This window comes from Zosterops lateralis (genome assembly GCF_965231275.1).
Source record: "Zosterops lateralis genome assembly, chromosome: 3".
Taxonomy (NCBI): Eukaryota; Metazoa; Chordata; class Aves; order Passeriformes; family Zosteropidae; genus Zosterops; species Zosterops lateralis.
In genome coordinates this window covers 104,676,948-104,693,974 of record NC_139764.1, presented here as the reverse complement: position 1 = coordinate 104,693,974, position 17,027 = coordinate 104,676,948, and the positions used below count along the sequence as shown (strand labels likewise).

Below are 17,027 nucleotides of genomic sequence, written 5' to 3'. Positions count from 1 at the left end.
TCTGGGCGCACCACACAGCCCAATGGGCGATGTGCCTGGAACTCGATTTCATTGTGATGGAGCCTCACTGAAGGGTTGGCTCTGGTGGCCGGGCCGTGGTGCTGTGCCCGTGCTGACAGCGGTGTCTGTGCCCTGGCAGGTCCTGCGCTCCGTGCTGCTGTTCCCCACCATCGAGCGCATGGCCCAGTCCCCGCAGGGGAAGCTCATGACACCCCTGCTGTGCAAGCTCCGCTACGCCCTGTACATGCCCGTGTACCTGCTCTCCTTCCTGCCCGAGGGAGTCAAGGCATCCCTGGTGAGGTTCGCGCTGCGCGGGATGAAGAGCTGTGATGAGTCTTCAATAACAACCTCCATAAATCTCTTCAGCGTCGACTGCATTGGTGAGCACTTTTTCTGTGTTAAACCATCTTTTGTGTTTTTCTCGTTTAGTAAATGTTGATTTAGTTCTTAATATTAAAGCATGACTTTTGAAGAATAAGAGGTCTGGTCTTTTCTAAAATTATGACCATGGGTACAGGAAAATCTCATATGAGTAAATAATTTTAAAAAATCCTTAAAGGCAAAATAACAAAATATTTTCCCAAAGAATACACATTTCTTAAGCAAACTGACCTACACTACTGACATGATTTCTCACATGATTAAAACACTCTTTTTACAATCTACTTTTTGTGACTTATGTCTACTTGCTTTTTGCATTTCATTCATATTGGATGGTGAATGTAAATAAGTAAGCAGTTTCACAAAGGGTTCTTTGCATCTGTTTTTTTTAAGCTGTTTTAGCCAGCTATATAGATTTTGTCATCTGAATTGGAATATTGATAAATTCAGAAAAGAACCTTCAGCCTGCAAAGACACTTAGAAGTTACTTTATGCGCTGAATTTCAGCACTTTTTCGGGCATAAAGAGAAAGATTAATGTTCCTCCAGTGCATATTGTACGCATATTTTGCACATTCTAGCAAGAGAAACAGCTTTAAGAAGCAGAATAATTTCAGATAAATTATGTTAAGTTTAGAATGAAAACCAGAACGTGAACTGTGCTATACTCCAGGTATTTTGATAAGTTAACAGTTTTAAACAATTTGGAATGGAATTGACGTGCTAACGCAGTAATAGTAGCAAGAAGGAAGTTTTGATTGCATTAATAGTAGTAAAAACACATTCCTATATTTCCAGTTGGGCTCTGTCTTTTATCAGTTAAATTTTACTTACTAATCATCCAACCAGATGTGCCCTGGGTTTGCAGGGAGGGGCTGTACCTTCCATGGGTCTGTGAGTGCGTTGCTCTGTGTGGGAGGCTCACTGTAGGACTGCACACACACCAAAAGCAGGCTGGACACTGGGGGTTTGTGCTGCCAGCCTGGACAGCCCCACTTCTGTTGTGCAAACCAGACATAATGACAGTCACTCCCTTGCAGTGCCCTGTGCCTGACAAAATCAGGATCCTGGTTGATAATACACATTACTGATTGAACTCCTATAGTTTATTTCTTGAGTTCCTATTAAATGATGTCAGTTTCCTGGTGACCAAGAAGAAAGCAAGCATGCAGTCATACCTACATGAGGTGTTCAAGTGTCTTCCTTTTTGATAGTTTTGTCTCAGAAAAAGGTATGTGGAGGTCTGTGAGGTCACATCTCCACAAGCCAGGAATCCTTCTCTGGTCCCCACAGATAAACTTTTACCTCTAAAAAACGGGTTATACGCAGCCAGGGTTGTATTGGAAATAGTCCTTGGCCTGTGTTAACCTCCAAAAAAGCATGGCCAGCCATTGTTTGTATGTGTTGTTTGGCCCAGGCCACAGCAGCAGCAGGAATAATTTAGTGGAATGGATTTTGTGTTCTGCTGTTGGAGGCTGACCCTCTGAGCTCTTGAGTCCCCAGGTGAATGAGCCTGGTTGATGTGTGCTTGTCAGCCTGTTGTAATTTCCTGTGTGTACCAGTGTCTGACCTGTGTCCTAGCTGTAAGGTAAATTGTGGCAAGAAACCAGGCTGAAGGCTCTTCACTCATAGGATGTGGTCTCTGCCTATGTTCAGTTTATTGCCTGAATTAATTCTACCAGAATGAAAACCCCTGGGAGCCAGTGTCTTGTAAAACTTGCATAAATAGGCCTTACTGATGCAACTAGTTCCTTTGGGCTTCTGATAGCATCTCTCTTGAGCAGAATTCCCCTTTGGTTTGCATCTTTGGAAACTGATGATGTTTTACAGCCCAGTGACTAAGGACCACCTGCGTGGATTAATAATCTTTGAGCATCCGGATAGTGCCTGTTAACCTTTCTCTTTTATTGTTTGAGGACAATAGAAAATGTTGCCATTCAGCAAAAATTTGCTAAATCTAGCACAACAACTGAGTCTGTCTTATGAGAATGCTCATCTGTGAGTTGCTGAAGCCTCTGAATTCGTGGTAGATGCTTTTCTGAACATTTCCCTTAATAAATTGCTAGACGTGGTTCAGAAACATTCAGCAAATGAAGTTGTTTCTTCTCTCCAGGAAGGTTGCATGTCAACTCATTAAAAATATACATATTGCCTTTGGCATGTACCTCTGTTGCATTACTGTAATTGCAATAAAAGCTATGATTAAGGGCAGAAAAGATGGTAAAAGTTTCCTTAAATCTAATACGTCCGTTAAAACAAACCAACCTGCCAGGGATTTGTTACCACATCCAAAGCTTAGTCACAACAATGTTTTCTCTCCTCTGAAAGGAAATGAGATTTGAAAACTTAATTAGAGCAGAACTCTAAGACCAAGTACTTCTCCCATTGACACTGAGAGGGAAAAGTTCCATTGAGTTGCTGCAGGATCAGACCCTTGGCTGAAAGAATCAGTGAAGGAAGAATTACATTACCTATCTGTCCCACTGTTCCAAATTATGTTTGTTCCTGCTTCTTATCCAAACACATCTTTCTGTTGTCCTAACTTCATAGTTGATGATATGTAGAAGCCCCAGTTACACAGCAAGAGGAATTGATGACACTGTCCAGAAAGGGAACATAATAGAATGTCTTGTCCCAAAGAGGAAACAGTACAGAGAGAGAAGAGACAGCAGGGACTGTAAAGAAGATGGATTGTAAGGAAGAATGGGAACATACAGTGTATAAATAATAAAGGGCATATAAGAAATAAGCAAAAGGGGCTAAAGGGACTTTGCTTACCTGATACCTTGCAAAGATATCTTAGGGCAGAAAAGGCATTACAGTGAACAAACAAGCATTTGGGGACTTGTATTTATGAACTTAGGAGATGAATAAGCAGAAATACTGGACATTAGTGACCCTGATTTATACGAAACATTGTCACTCTGTTTATTCAGGCTAGCAAAACAAGGCTATCCCTATCTAGTACAGCAGTGGTGGTTCTACAAATCATGTACAGCCCTGCAGTGCTGGAATACTTTGGCACTCCGATGCCCTGAAATTTGCAAACATTCCTTCGGTGACAGATGCCAGTAGCAGACTTACAGTGACAGTAAACCATTCTATCTACATGGAACAGGATTTATTGTCCAGCCGTTTGACTGGCAAACTTCCTCCATTTGTTTCTGTAAAATTTCCACAAAAGCACAGACATTACATAATGGGTAAACACTGCACAGCTTTTTCGAGAGGCAGGCTCACAGGTCAGAGGTTAATGTCTGGATGACAGGGAAGATACAGATAAGCACAATAGCAAGAAAAACCTCCAACTGGCCCAAATGAGGTGGGTCCTTTGTGATCTTGAACCTGTGACTTCCCTGGAGGAATCTCCCTGTTTGTTTAACCTGGTCGAGGAGCAGGGGAGCACTGCAGCCTGGGGCAGGGGAGGTCTGCTTTGTACTCTTGGGGCAGGTTGGAAAGGAGGGGTCTCAGAAGCCTGAAACAAGGCTTTCAGATTCATCTAGGCTGTCACATGAATGAAAGCTGGAAACAAGAGATGCCTAGTTAATTTAAGCATCCAACAGAAGTTGTAAAATGAAGAATGAAGATAAAACTCCAGAGCTGTGATTAGAATTTTATCTTGTTCTAAGTGTGGAGACATTCAGATTTCATGTGGAGTGTTTCCATTTCCCTTGTTTTACAGAGGAAAAAGGGGCTATGGCATTTTCAGGCACTCCACAGGATAGTATAGGAAGTGAGTCCCAGCTGAGGTATTGAGGCTTGTCTCCCAGCAGTAGCTGCTTCTCTCTGTCAGATGTACAGGATGACAAAATTAAATCCCTGAGGTGCCAGAGAGTAAAAGGTGTTATTGTGGGATAAATTTTGCACAACTATCAAATAGCATTTGGGAGATAAATTTACTTCAAAAGCCAGTGAAATGTAAGCTTCCAGTTGCTATGAGAATGGAACAGAAGCTTTTGCATTGACTCAAGTTATTTTAAAAGTTTATCTCCAGGAAGCCAACTAGGAGGCTGCATTCTGGGTTTGAATTATCCCAGCCTCAGGAGTTATCATGGCTTGATATCTGTTTCTTTTCTTTTTATTTGTCAGAGAATTTAAATGTGACATTATGTGTGGTCCTCATATGATCACTATGGGCATCATTCTGTCAGAATAGTTGGCATTAAAGCAGGAAAGGCAAGTCACACCCTGCAATGACTGATGCAATTTACTGATTACAGAGGGGCTTTCTACTAGAAACCAAAAGCAGAGAAGAGAAATGCCACTCAGAGTCTACTGACTGTTCCTTTTGCTTCAGATGTTAGAAAACAATGTGTTCCAAATTTTCTATGCAGCTTTTGCCCTTGCTGTTAGGACAGTCAGATATCTCATGCTTTGGCTGCATTAGAATTTACAGCTAGTGAGAGTCCTGTTGTTTGTTTCCTGCCTTCTTTGAAAACTCATTTTACATTTCCACCTCAATTTCCTGACAAGTAAGATGGGAAATTATTTGGAGTTCTTTTTCTGGGACTGAAGTTCTGTGGAAATACCCATCTAACTAAAATACTTGGGTAAGGACCATGCATCATGTTGTGTTCGTGGAACTCAGTAGCACCTCCACCTATTCTGCTTCTATTTTTCAGAGATAAAAAACAGTGCTGAAGGTATTAGGTAAGCACTTTATAAAAATCTTCACATGAAATGGTGAAATAAGAGATTTTGCCCCTGAAAAAATATTTTTAAAGCTGTATAATTGCACAGCTAAAATTTAGTTTTCTGTCTTGCTTTGCTTTTTAAATTAAAATACAACAGAAGTTATGATGAGCAGATGTAAAACACAGAAGGTATAGTTATTTTTATTTTATTTTATTTTATTTCATTTTATTTTATTTTATTTTATTTTATTGAAGAAAATCAAAAGAGCTCTGCCTTCCATGCTGAATGGAACAAAACCTGTCCATTGAGGCATGCACAGACAAGGGGGGATATGCACATTATATACTCATCTAGGTTTTATTATTTCAAATGCTGTATTAGCATGTTTAAAAAAGAACCCAGTGTTCAAGACAAGGGATGAGCTATTGGCCAGCATCACAGAGCTGGTCAGCAGCAGAACTGCACATAGACCTGCATCCCAGGGCAGCAGTTAATCTACTGAACCTGCCTAGCCACTAGTTTAACCTAATATATATATATATATATATATATATATATATATATATATATATGTATGTTAGTCATGAGCAGCTTCCCCAAACCACACTGGCCAGACAGGCTGGTGCACGCAGTGCATTTTAAAATAGAGAAACTGATACTAAAAGGATTTCAGGTGGCACCTATGCAATCTCACACCTACATTTTTCATACTGGGCAAGAGAATGAGAGATTTCCCTGCACTCTAGGCACTGGGTAACTGTGCAGATCTTTGAACCCAAACCAGAACATTTTCAAGTTGGTTTTCCAGGCTGATGGAAATCCAAGCCGTGGTAGTAAAAAGCGATTACTTTGTTTATTCTGATGAATGTACGGTTTAGATAACTTCTGGCTACAATGCAGAAACCATTTCAAGGATATTTTATATTTAAATATGCATAGAATTTCAGACATGATGGATAGCCAGACAAAATTTCATGGTGAACAGAAATTACTGACATGGTACATAAATTCCATCTACATAAACTAAACCATGTTCCATCTGTGCAGTGTAGTGCAGTATACCACAGGTGGGCAGAAACAGTGGAGCTCAGCAGGTCTCCTCTCTTCCTATGTGCATTCTTTGATGCTCAGTGGGACAGAAAGAGGTCAAAAATGATACAGCAGATAGTCTCTCCTTCTCACTAACATCTGATTATTAAGGCTTCAAGAGAAGTCTGTCCTAAAATCGAGTAACTCCACAGCTGTCTCCTGTGAGGTATTTTTTGCCTCTCTGAATTTGCTCTGCCAGAAGGCTGCTTTAGGTAGCCCAGCAGCCTGGCCCAGCATGTGAAATCCTCTGGTCCTGCAGCGTTTCTCAGCAGCCTCCTGTATGTTGTCACAGTTGAGTCCTGTCCACTTCTGACATTTTAAGTGATGATCGTAATACGTATTTCTGCAAAGTGTTTAAGAGCGTGTTTCCTTACCTGTGGAAACACAGTAATATTTTATCACCTGCTTTGCAGGAAAAGGGGCCAAAGAATAACAGTCTTTAATATTTTCATGTTTCCTTTGCTACTGTTTATTTTCCTGTGTGATGCCTGACTAAAATGTTTGTTTAATGTAGTCGGACAACTCACCTTAACCAAGGCAGCACTTAAGCTGATGGAAAAACCTCACATCTGCTCTATTCTTTCTGTGAGTGAATAAACTTTTCCTTACTTCAGAGTAGGATGCTCATATTAAATTACTGAAGGAAGGCAATGACTTTTATGTATTTATAGTCCTATTTATTTATTAAAGTCAATCTGCTTCATAATTTACCCCATTTCCAAAAGAAAGAAAGATGTTTAATGAGGACTTTTATTACTTGCAAAAACTTTTACTTTCCTGTGAAAGCCTTATGAAAATAATGGTAATAATGTGGAAATTTCTCATTTGGTCTATTTCTGTTAATTATTCCTCTTTTTCTTCTTGGGGGGAAAACCCAACATAAAAAACTCCCATCATAAATATTACTCATAAGGCGTGAATGTTTTGATAGTGGAACTGCTGATCATTTCCATGAAATGTGAGGCACAGTTGGGATTTGGTTGGGGAAGGGGAGATTGTTTATTCACCCCTGGTGAGGTTTCATCCCCAGGGACACGATTTACGCCCACAAATTTGCAGTGAGTCTAATGATGTGTTGCAAATGGCATGAAAAAGGAAGAGGTAACATCAACAAAGCAGAAAGGATGTTGAAAATAAGTATATGCCAGTCAAGTGCTACCAGCTACAGTTGCTTTGAGTTAAACTATGCCAGACAGTCATCTGCAAATTGGCACTTTATTTTTCCTGGGCCAATACAAAACCCCCTGAATTCAGGGGAAGGACTCTCTTCTGCAGTAGGCTCATGCCTTTTGAATCAGAGATGTCTGCTTAAATTCCCCCAAGGAGTATCTGAGCTACAACTCCTAGCCCTGTCATAACTTATGTTTACTGATTAGAAATTTAGCTTGATTCATCAAACTCCTTCATCATGCAGTACCAGCAAAGCACTTAAACACATGATAAATCCATACCCATGGATAAATGCTGGGCATTTATGTCTTGGAATATGTTTTTTTTTTTTTGAAAATGACATTTACAAAGCTAATAATTAATGCAGTACCTGTTGTTCTATGTGACTGAAGGGGACACTGGTTTGTATGTAATTCCTATGATCAGCTAAAACACTTTGCTGCTGCTCCTTGTCATGAAGATGTTCACCAGCACTCAATAATTCTTTAATGTAACAATATTGACAAGTAGAAAATTCCTACACGATCTTCATGAATCTGGGAAGGAAATGCTGGATTTTGTTAAGCAAACCCAGTGGCACAAGAGATTGCTTGATGCTTAGTGCAAAGGTCAAGTCTATTTAAAATGAGCTTTTAAAGTAGTGGATTATGTTTATGAAGTATAAAGTGGTATAAAGTCCACCTTTCTTATGAATCAAAGCCACTCCAGTTGAAAGTAGGTTCACCTTTTTCAAAGGAGGGTGGTCCAGATGTTGAATTTCCTGAGGCTTCCTCAAGAAAGAATCAGTGCCAGGTCCTAGTCCAGAAGGGCACTTAAACTGACCTCCATGTAGCTACTCACAGGCTAGACCCCTGTCCAGCCTAGCAGGGTAATCCTATAGAGCTCAGGCAGGAACTGCAGGGTGGAGATGCTGAATTGCTGCAGACAGTGTCTGTCCTGGCCATTCCCTCTGGACTGAGCACCACCTAGAGCAGACCCTTCTGTGCCCCTCTTGCAGGGTAAGAGCAGGCACTTTCCATGACCATAGTCTGGATGCTGGCAGAAATCCCAGCATCACAGCCATCTGCCACGGTATGTGAGAGCTTAAGCTGGAGATGAATTTTTCTACCTAAGGGACAGTTCTGTCATTTGAAGATGGTGGGAGTTGTTCCAAAGTAACTTCGGGCAGGATTAAGCCCGTGAACATTTCAGTTTTCCATCACACACACCACTTCATCTGCACATGCTTCATCACACAGAGTAAATGAGTGTTTTTCGCACTCCCCAACAAAGCATCTATTGTTTGTAAAGCACCTGGGTATAATTGTTGAATAACTTTTTATTTTTGCCTTTAGCCTCTACTCTGCTTTCTCAAGCACAGCTGACTGATTTTCTTGTATATTTCTGGTCTTCCTGCAACTGCAGTACCAAGCAGATTGGAGAAGCCCATCTGTAACAATTGCAGCTGTTTCTGCCTATTCATGTCCATCATGGTTAGACATTAACTGCTATGTTTGCATTCTAAATTCAAGTGTAAACTTAAGCAGACCCCAAAGTCAATGTTTATATCTTGTAAACCTCTAAACATCAACATTTTATCTAATGTGTCTGTGCTTGTGTGGAAGCACATGTTCCTGCATTAGTCATCCTTGATACAAAGCAGTTCCTTCTGTTTGATGTTTTAAACAATAAGTTATACGATATTTCCAAGATTGCTGTTGGCAATAATTACCGGTAGAAAATATGTTTTCCCCATAGGAAATTACAGTGCTGTTTGGTATTATTAGTTCTTACCACTGTTTTCTGACTCCTTCAGAGCAATGACAGAGACTGCTTCCTCGAGAGCAAAGGATAAACTGGAAATGAAACTAATGTTACACTTCACTGAAGAACCTTACAGTAAGACAGGCAACTTGCCAGGAAAATAATGTGATCAGATAGTAGTATATTTCTTGAGGTAAACTTATTTTCAAAAATTCAGTCAACTTTTTGCAGGTCATTTTGATACAAATGTAGCATTTATTCTTTACCTTGCCATTTAAGCAACTTTGCTTTAGGGTTGAGGACTTTTCAAAGAGCTATATGCAGCACATGAAAATCACAGACTTGCAGAATGGTTTGTTTTGGAAAGGGCCTTAAAGATGATCCAGTTCCAAACCCCCTGCCGTGGGTAGGGGCACCCTCCACAAGAAAAGGCTACTCAAAGCCCCATTCAGCCTGACCCTGAACACTTCCAGGGATGGGGAATCCACAGCTTCCCTGGGCAACCTGCTCCAATGTCTCACCACCCTCACAGTGAAGAATTTGTTTCTAATATCTAATCTAAACTTGCTGTCTGTAGATTTAAAGCTATTCCATCTTCTCCTACCACTCCATGTCCTTGTAAAAGTCCCTCTCAGCTCTATTATAGCCTCTTTAGGTATTGGAAGGTGACATAAGGTCTGCCAGAGCCTTTTCTTCTCCAGTCTGAACAGTCCCAACTCTCTCAGCTTATCTGCATAGGAGAATCTTTAGCAGTAATCATCCCACCAAAGTCGAATTATTTTATTCTTGTACCCTCTGTTTGTAGTCCCTCAGAAGGACAAGCAAAACTCTGTGTGCATATCTGCAGCTCAGTGTTCAGTAGTAATGCACTTAGAAATAAACTGTAAAATCTGTGGAGCAGAAATGGTCTTTTTTTTCAGAAATGGTATTTTTCCTGTTAGCCTAAGTAGCCTCTGAGACACTGAAGCCAACTTGACTGGGACCTTTAGCACTCCCATGCAGTATAACTCTTTCTTAGATGCAAAAAAAAAAAGATCCAAACAGGCACTTGGCATTCTTTCCTTTGGCTACAATTACTGGCAAATTATCAATTTAATTTTATATTGTCCAATTTACCTTTACAGAGGTCAGGAGTGGGAATTTAAAGTTGTCATTTTGCATATTTAAAAATATTTCTGAAGCATTTTGTGATAACACATTATTGTGAAATTATCCTGCTGTGAGGCAGATTTGCTGAGGGAGGCATCACTGAAATGTTCTGGAAGAGAGGCTAAGAATTAAGGTTTTGTGGAAGTCCCTTGTGTGACAGAAGAAATCTGTCTGCGTCACTTCAGGCTTTTCCATATCAGTACCTGACAAAAGATGTCCCCAGTCTCTGCTGTGGTCTTTAGCCAACACAAACAAGAGTGTGAAGTAACAGCAGTAATAGAAATTAAAGGCAAATGGTGAAATAGCAGATTCATTCTGTGAAAAAACTTGACAGTAAATTATAGTTTTGTAAGGCAGAGCATCAGAAGTGTCCTGGGAAGCTGCAGTGTCAGTGTGGGAAAGAAAGATGTATGGAAACAAACTGTAGAGAGTGAGAGACTAATGACAGGGTAATGAGGTTTCTTTTTTTTCACAGGGCATAAGACTTGGCTATTAAAACTACTCTGCTTCCTCAAAAGAATATTTTGAAGTATGCACAGAGGTTGGAGCACTTTCAATCAGACCAGTGTCATGGGAGTTTTGGCTTCCTTAGCCATGAAAAAGTGATTAACATTGAAACATTTAGTAAAAGAGGCTTGATGATGAATTCAAGGGAAAAGATAAAAAAAGCCTCTGTATCACTATGAGCAAATTTGTGCTCATGATATCTGAAATTATGGTGGAAAAAGAAAATCATAAGGGACAAAAAGACTACTGGAAGATGGTTGATGTGGCAGGTGATGTGCAGGTCATGTAAATTTTTAAAGTATGAAAAAAGCATTGCAAACCTTTAAAAAATGTCAAACTTATTAGTTAATTGTCTTAACAGACACAGGTGAGAGAACTGACAGAGCTGAAATATCGATATGAAGGAACCTAACACTCTTGGGAAAGAAAAGGAAGGAGAAAGGAGATGGATGGATGGGCTTGTCTTTTCCTCTACATTTTAAAGACAGGAGACCTGTCGAATATTATGTCCACCAGAGCATGACAGATGGATTTAAAGTACTTGCAAGAAAATTTGATGTTATGCAAAGTGCAGTATGTAGTGTTCTTGATGGTTGTAGAGGAGGGAGTCCACAACATAGATTGTTCAGCTTCTTCTCACAGTGCATTGCTTTATGTATATATATGTGTGTGTGTGTGTGTGTGTGTGTGTGTGTGTGTGTGTAAAAAATATATAGAATAGAGCAGAGAAAGCAATTGGCAGAGAATATATGGCAGTTTGATATAGAGCATTTGAAGACAAGAGGCAGGTTGGCTGTATATTTTCACAAAAGGGTAACACCTGTGCTAGAACAGAAATATTTCACACGTTTACAAAATAAAGCTCTGTTCATTCACTAATCCCCTTAAAATCCTGCCATATTCAGTGGAGAAATAGGGAACACTTGTCTAATCTATCTAGGTCAGTACTTAAGGATGAGATGAACCGTGTACTTTCCTCTGACTGTGAAGAAAGAAAAATTAAGTTTTTGATACCCACATTTAATCAGGTGAATCCTATGACAGGTATAGAGTTGTTTAGACTGAACAGGAGACAACTAAAGAACATAGAAAGAGTTTTCAAGTAAAGGACAGTCAGTAATTTAATTTACATGTCCATGGTAGATGAGATAATATATAATGGTGTACACGGCAACAAAAGTGATTCAGATTAGATTTTAGTTAACAATATGAGCAGAATTCTAGATGGGATTTCCTATGAAGATAATAAAACTTTCATCAGGTGTGCTTACTAATTACAGGATGCATAAGTATCTGATGAAAATAACATAGTATCATTGATTCACCTTAAGAAAAAGAGACCAGTGGAGGTTCCTTCCAGCCCTGTAATGTCTGTAATACACACTAATGCCTGTAATACACACTATTTAAATATACAAGAGTAGCATTGAGAATTTCAGAACCCTTAATGAGGGACAGTTTACCATAGAAGAGCCAAGCTGAACAGATGAACAGATGCAACACAGAATGATTGTGAAAACCCAAATACAGGTAAAACATGCCTAATGTCAGACATTAGTTAAAAGTAAATCTGAAAGTTCAGAAAATGTGGTCTGATTGAATGTCAAAATTAATCTGCATTCTGCAGAGTGAATGCAGGATACAGAAATGTTACGAAGGTACCTGCAAAGATAGATAGGTTACCTCTAGTAATCAGCTGAGTATAGGACTCATGGTAGCACTGAAGTATGATCATCCATACTGCTATATTATTAATGAACTTTGGTATGGTTTTAGCCTTCTCCAATTAGCATTCTCCTGGTATTCTGGCTCAATTGAATTAGCACTGCCTTGCATTGTCCCCATAAGCAGTTTGAGCAGGGGAGGAATCTAGTTTTGTGGGAATAAGCCATTCTATTCCACTTGGCCTCAGGGCCTCAGAATAGTTCCTTCTCCATTTCATAGAGTGGTGCAGATACAGCCTAAATTTGTACCTGCAAAAGCAACAACTGTTCTTCTGAAATTGTTCACTCTAGAAACTCTTCTAGTGTGTTTTTCCAAGGTTAATGCTGCTGAAATTGTACTATCTGGACCTTGAAGTAAAATTTGGCTTTGTGTTTCATTCCAGAGCATAGCTCATACTAACTTAAAAAATAGAACAATATTTTGATGTGTAGGACTTAATAAATTTACACCTACAGACACAATCTTGTTGACAGAATCAATATAATCTAAAGCCAGCAACAGTAGGGAAATGAAATGAGCTCGGGTAACCCTTTGTAGTCTTATGTTTGTCTGATGAACAAGCTATTAAAGAATGTGTGTGTGCATCCATTAAATTGTCTAGATTGGGGCTATCTTCACAACCACTCATTTTTGTTGGAAAAGAAACTATTTGGATGATTTCCTGAAAATCATTAGCCAATGCAGTTGAAAAGGATTTTTTTCCTTTGTTATTGTCCCTTGTTTCATTAGTATGGCATCTCTTTCTGTCTATTCTATCACAGTAAATTAATTTCCTTAGCCTAGCAAAAAACACAGGATCATTTTTATGTAATTAATATATAGACTACAGAGCAAACCACATAGAATAAGCTCTAGTCACAGCACTACAACACAGAGCTCTTTTTAAATTAATCAAGGCCATGTATATCTCTGAGAGTTTATCAGGATTAAGTCAGAAATACATAACCTTTTATATTTTATGCATATGTGCACCATGTGTAAGTAATTTTTTTCAAGAGTTCTTTCAATAGACATAGTTCAAAATAATCTTGAACAACGTAGTGTGACCCCTCAGTTTTTAGTGTGAGTTTTTGATTAATTTAGCCCTAATCTAATACTTTTCTTGCATATAAGCAGGCAGATCTTTGGATATTCAGTAATCAAGCAAGAATTTTAAAGACATATTTCAGTCCAAGTACAGGAAATCTCTATATTGCTTCAAGAATCAAGTATAAAGTTTATCTGTCCTGAGTCGGAAATGTGTTTCTACCCTGAAGTTTGCACAGCTTCCCAAGTTCTAGCATAGATCTCTTGATACTCAGTCAACAAACAAGAATTTGGTTTAGAATATAGTTATAAAATCTTTAGAAAACAATAATAATAATGCTAGGCATGCATTTCTTAAAAATCAGGAAGTTTTCTATTTCACACATTGTTTGCTTGGCTACATTGTGGCTGTATCAATGTGTTTGAAGTTTAGCTCGATAGATACAGGTATTCATCTAACATCTGGCTGCTTGAATTGGTGATTAAATAACTCAAAGCACGGAAAAGATTGATTGATTTCAGTCATTATTGTTCGTGAAAACTAATAATTTAGCTGAAGGATATTAAGTCCTTGCTGTGACACTTTGAGTTAAAGAGCTACCAGTGATATAAAGCACCCTATTCTTTTCTGGATCCTTGATTTGAGTCCAATCAGGGTTCCTCTATCACAAAACCCCCACAAATAAATCAAACACATTTTGGCACAGTTTGTCGTCTCTGCTTAGCAAATGTATGAGACTGAACTGACACTGATCTTTAATCACCTTTAATCCATGGAGAGGGAATGGTCCTTCCAGGGCAGGAAAAAGGTCACTGGCAGGATCATGGGGAGAAGCTAAGTTGGTAGTAAATTTCATAAGCCTGACCTGGGAATAAATAAGGAGCTTCCATTTTCAAGGTAATCTGTGTATATAAAAGATCAACATACAAAAAGTTATAGCATTTTAAGAAGGTATTTATGTCTTAATAACACAATAAACATAGTATTTGTCTGTTTAAACTTTGATTCACTTTTAAGCTCTGAGGCCTAATTGTTTTTGATAGTTAAGTAACACTAGCTTTTTTTGTTATTAAATCTTGGTGACCTGGTTATGAATTACAAGGCATATCAGCAACTTGAGATGGAATAGAACATAATAAAAACACTTTGGGTTTCTACAGCTCTCACCAGGTACCTTAGCCAGTTTCTGTAGGTTTGCAATCACATTTTTTGGTTTGTTTTGTGATAAATAAACCCACATGAAGGAATATTTACAAAGGCCATAATACTGGAGAAATTCACATTACAGGCTTCACTTTCCATGCTTTGGATTATCCCAGTGACTCAGGCTGACTCATCATGCATCAGTCCAGTATATGCAAAAGTAGATTTGCATATACAGAATTGAAGGAATGTGATTATACCATGAAAATTAAGAAGAGAACCCACTCAAATTTGCTTTACACTGTTAAACCAGATCAACATACTGAATAAGCAAAAGTATGTTTACAGGAAAAGTTAAATAGCTTCTGTATGTTCTTCTAGAAATCCTCAGCTGGTTCAAAGCCAAATTGTAAGGAGATTGTCTCCTAGGTAGGAATTGAGAGTGCAGGGGTACTGGACTTTGCCTTCTGGCAAAGGATAAGAAAAATTATTTATTTTTTCCTTTATTCCTTTTTAGGAGAGAACTGCAGTTGATGTACTCTCAGTGGATAGAGAGATGGCTTCATAAGTCACATCCCTGCAAAGCAGGATTTAGGATTTCCCTCCAGCCTTGATACTGCAAACCACCCTTGCCCAGTAAAGAGCTTTCAGGCCACTGTGTGTGTATCTGTGGCTGGAGCTGTGGAGCACTCACACTCATTTCCATCAGAATGCCCTCCTCATTTCAGGGTCTGAATATCCAAGTTACTAAAAGAACCGATGTAAGTGGTGTTCATCATTTCCACATCCCATCATAGCTGTGCCATGGTGGGGTTGTTCAGACGCTGAATGTTCTCATGGTTTATCACTGGTGAAGTCAGCAGGGTAGAACTGCCTTGCTTTTGGGAGGAAGCTCTACAAGTGCAGAACTTCTCATTAAGCTCAGGCAACCACTGCTTAAACCTTCATTTTATGGCAGGATCGGCTTATTTCAGTTGAACTAAATACCAGTTGGGGACTGATGGAAGACACACCAGTTTCAAACTACAGGACAGTTCTTATCCTTCAGATATTTAACAGTGTCACCTCCAATATTCCTGCTAAAAGCAGAGACAATGCATCATATGCAGAAGTGTATGGGTTGCATTATTAGGTCCTCCTACCCTTTTGTGTTGGCTTCACTGAGCCACTTCAGAGAAAGATTTTAAGTTCAGCAAGCACAGTTTTCTCTTGACTTTGGGTACTTTCAGACTAACCCTTGACTCTGTTTCTGAGGTTTTCTTCATCAGATAGCTGTGAAGATTTTGTTACTTGATCGCTGTAAAATGCAACGTTCAAAGTAGTGGTGGGCAGTTCTAAGGGAACATGATAATTTTGGCTCTGTAAATTTCATTATTGATAAAGAAATATATTTTTCAAGGACTAATTAATAGAAATTTTTACACAATGTTTTTCACTTGCAAGTATTTTTAAGACAGTCTATGAAACACACTTCATTGTCACAGCAGCCTGAAGCATGTTTTTAAAATGAGAAAACTGAGACAAAGAGATTTTGTAATTTGCACAGGGTCTCAGAGGATTTCAGTGATAGTTCAGAAAAATTCCAGGCCTCTTGACCTTTTGTCTCACAGTCTTATCTTTCACATGTAATGATTTTTCAGAATAGCAATTTCAGTCTTCTTTTACCTTTACTAAACCCTGGATACTTCTCTCTTTGGTGAGTAGCGAGAGACAGCAATGGATGCCAAAGAGATTGAAGGTACACACTCACCCTAATCCAGCATGGACACTGAGGTCACAGCTCCAGCAGAGTTTTCACACAGCCCATTACGTGCATTTCCTACATTTCCATTTTGGGCCACAGTCCTGCAGGTTGCTGGATGTGCTTTATTTTGTGCAGTGACTGGTTCTGCAGGTTTGGGTGAAGCAGCTTCACACGAGGAAGTTCAGCGTGTGGCTCTAGACTGCATCTTATATTCTACTTGAAATCATGACAATAAAACACAATAAATATTTTTTCCAGGACTCCTGGTAATGATTCTGGGAGTCTCGAGAAACTTCCTGCTAAAGGAAGCATTGGCACAGGTTGGAAATCTTTCCAGAGACTGTAACACCAGGTAGAAAACACTGAGAAGGTGATCTCACAGGACAACCTTCCTCTTCAAGCTTAAAAAGAAAGATTTCAGAGGCCATTCATTTTTTAAATGTCAGCTTCTGGTTGTGCCCAGTTCACAGCCTGATTTTCCGAGCTGCTGCAAAGCTCAAAGTAACAGTCCTTGAGAGCCTTTTGAGATGGCTTTCTAATTGTATACAAAAGAAGTAAGTTATGAGTTATTTCCCTAGAAAAAGCTGCTTGGTATTCGTGAAATAAGGAAACAAAACAAGTTTTTTTGAAAGGGAAAGAACTAAATATTCAAAAAATGCCAAGGTTAGCAGAGTATAGCATTAGGAAATAGCAGAGAGATTTCTCCCTGAACTTG

General features: G+C 39.1%; 1 protein-coding gene across 3 annotated transcripts in view; it reads left to right on the top strand.

The window, feature by feature from the left end:
* LDAH (lipid droplet associated hydrolase) overlaps positions 1 to 17,027 on the top strand; it is a 109,721-nt gene that overhangs the window by 70,810 nt on the left and 21,884 nt on the right. For all 3 annotated transcript variants that reach the window (XM_083856299.1, XM_083856301.1, XM_083856300.1), the window contains exon 5: positions 140 to 380. In XM_083856299.1, the coding sequence (XP_083712425.1) occupies positions 140 to 380 (241 nt within the window). The remainder of the gene's footprint in view (positions 1 to 139; positions 381 to 17,027) is intronic.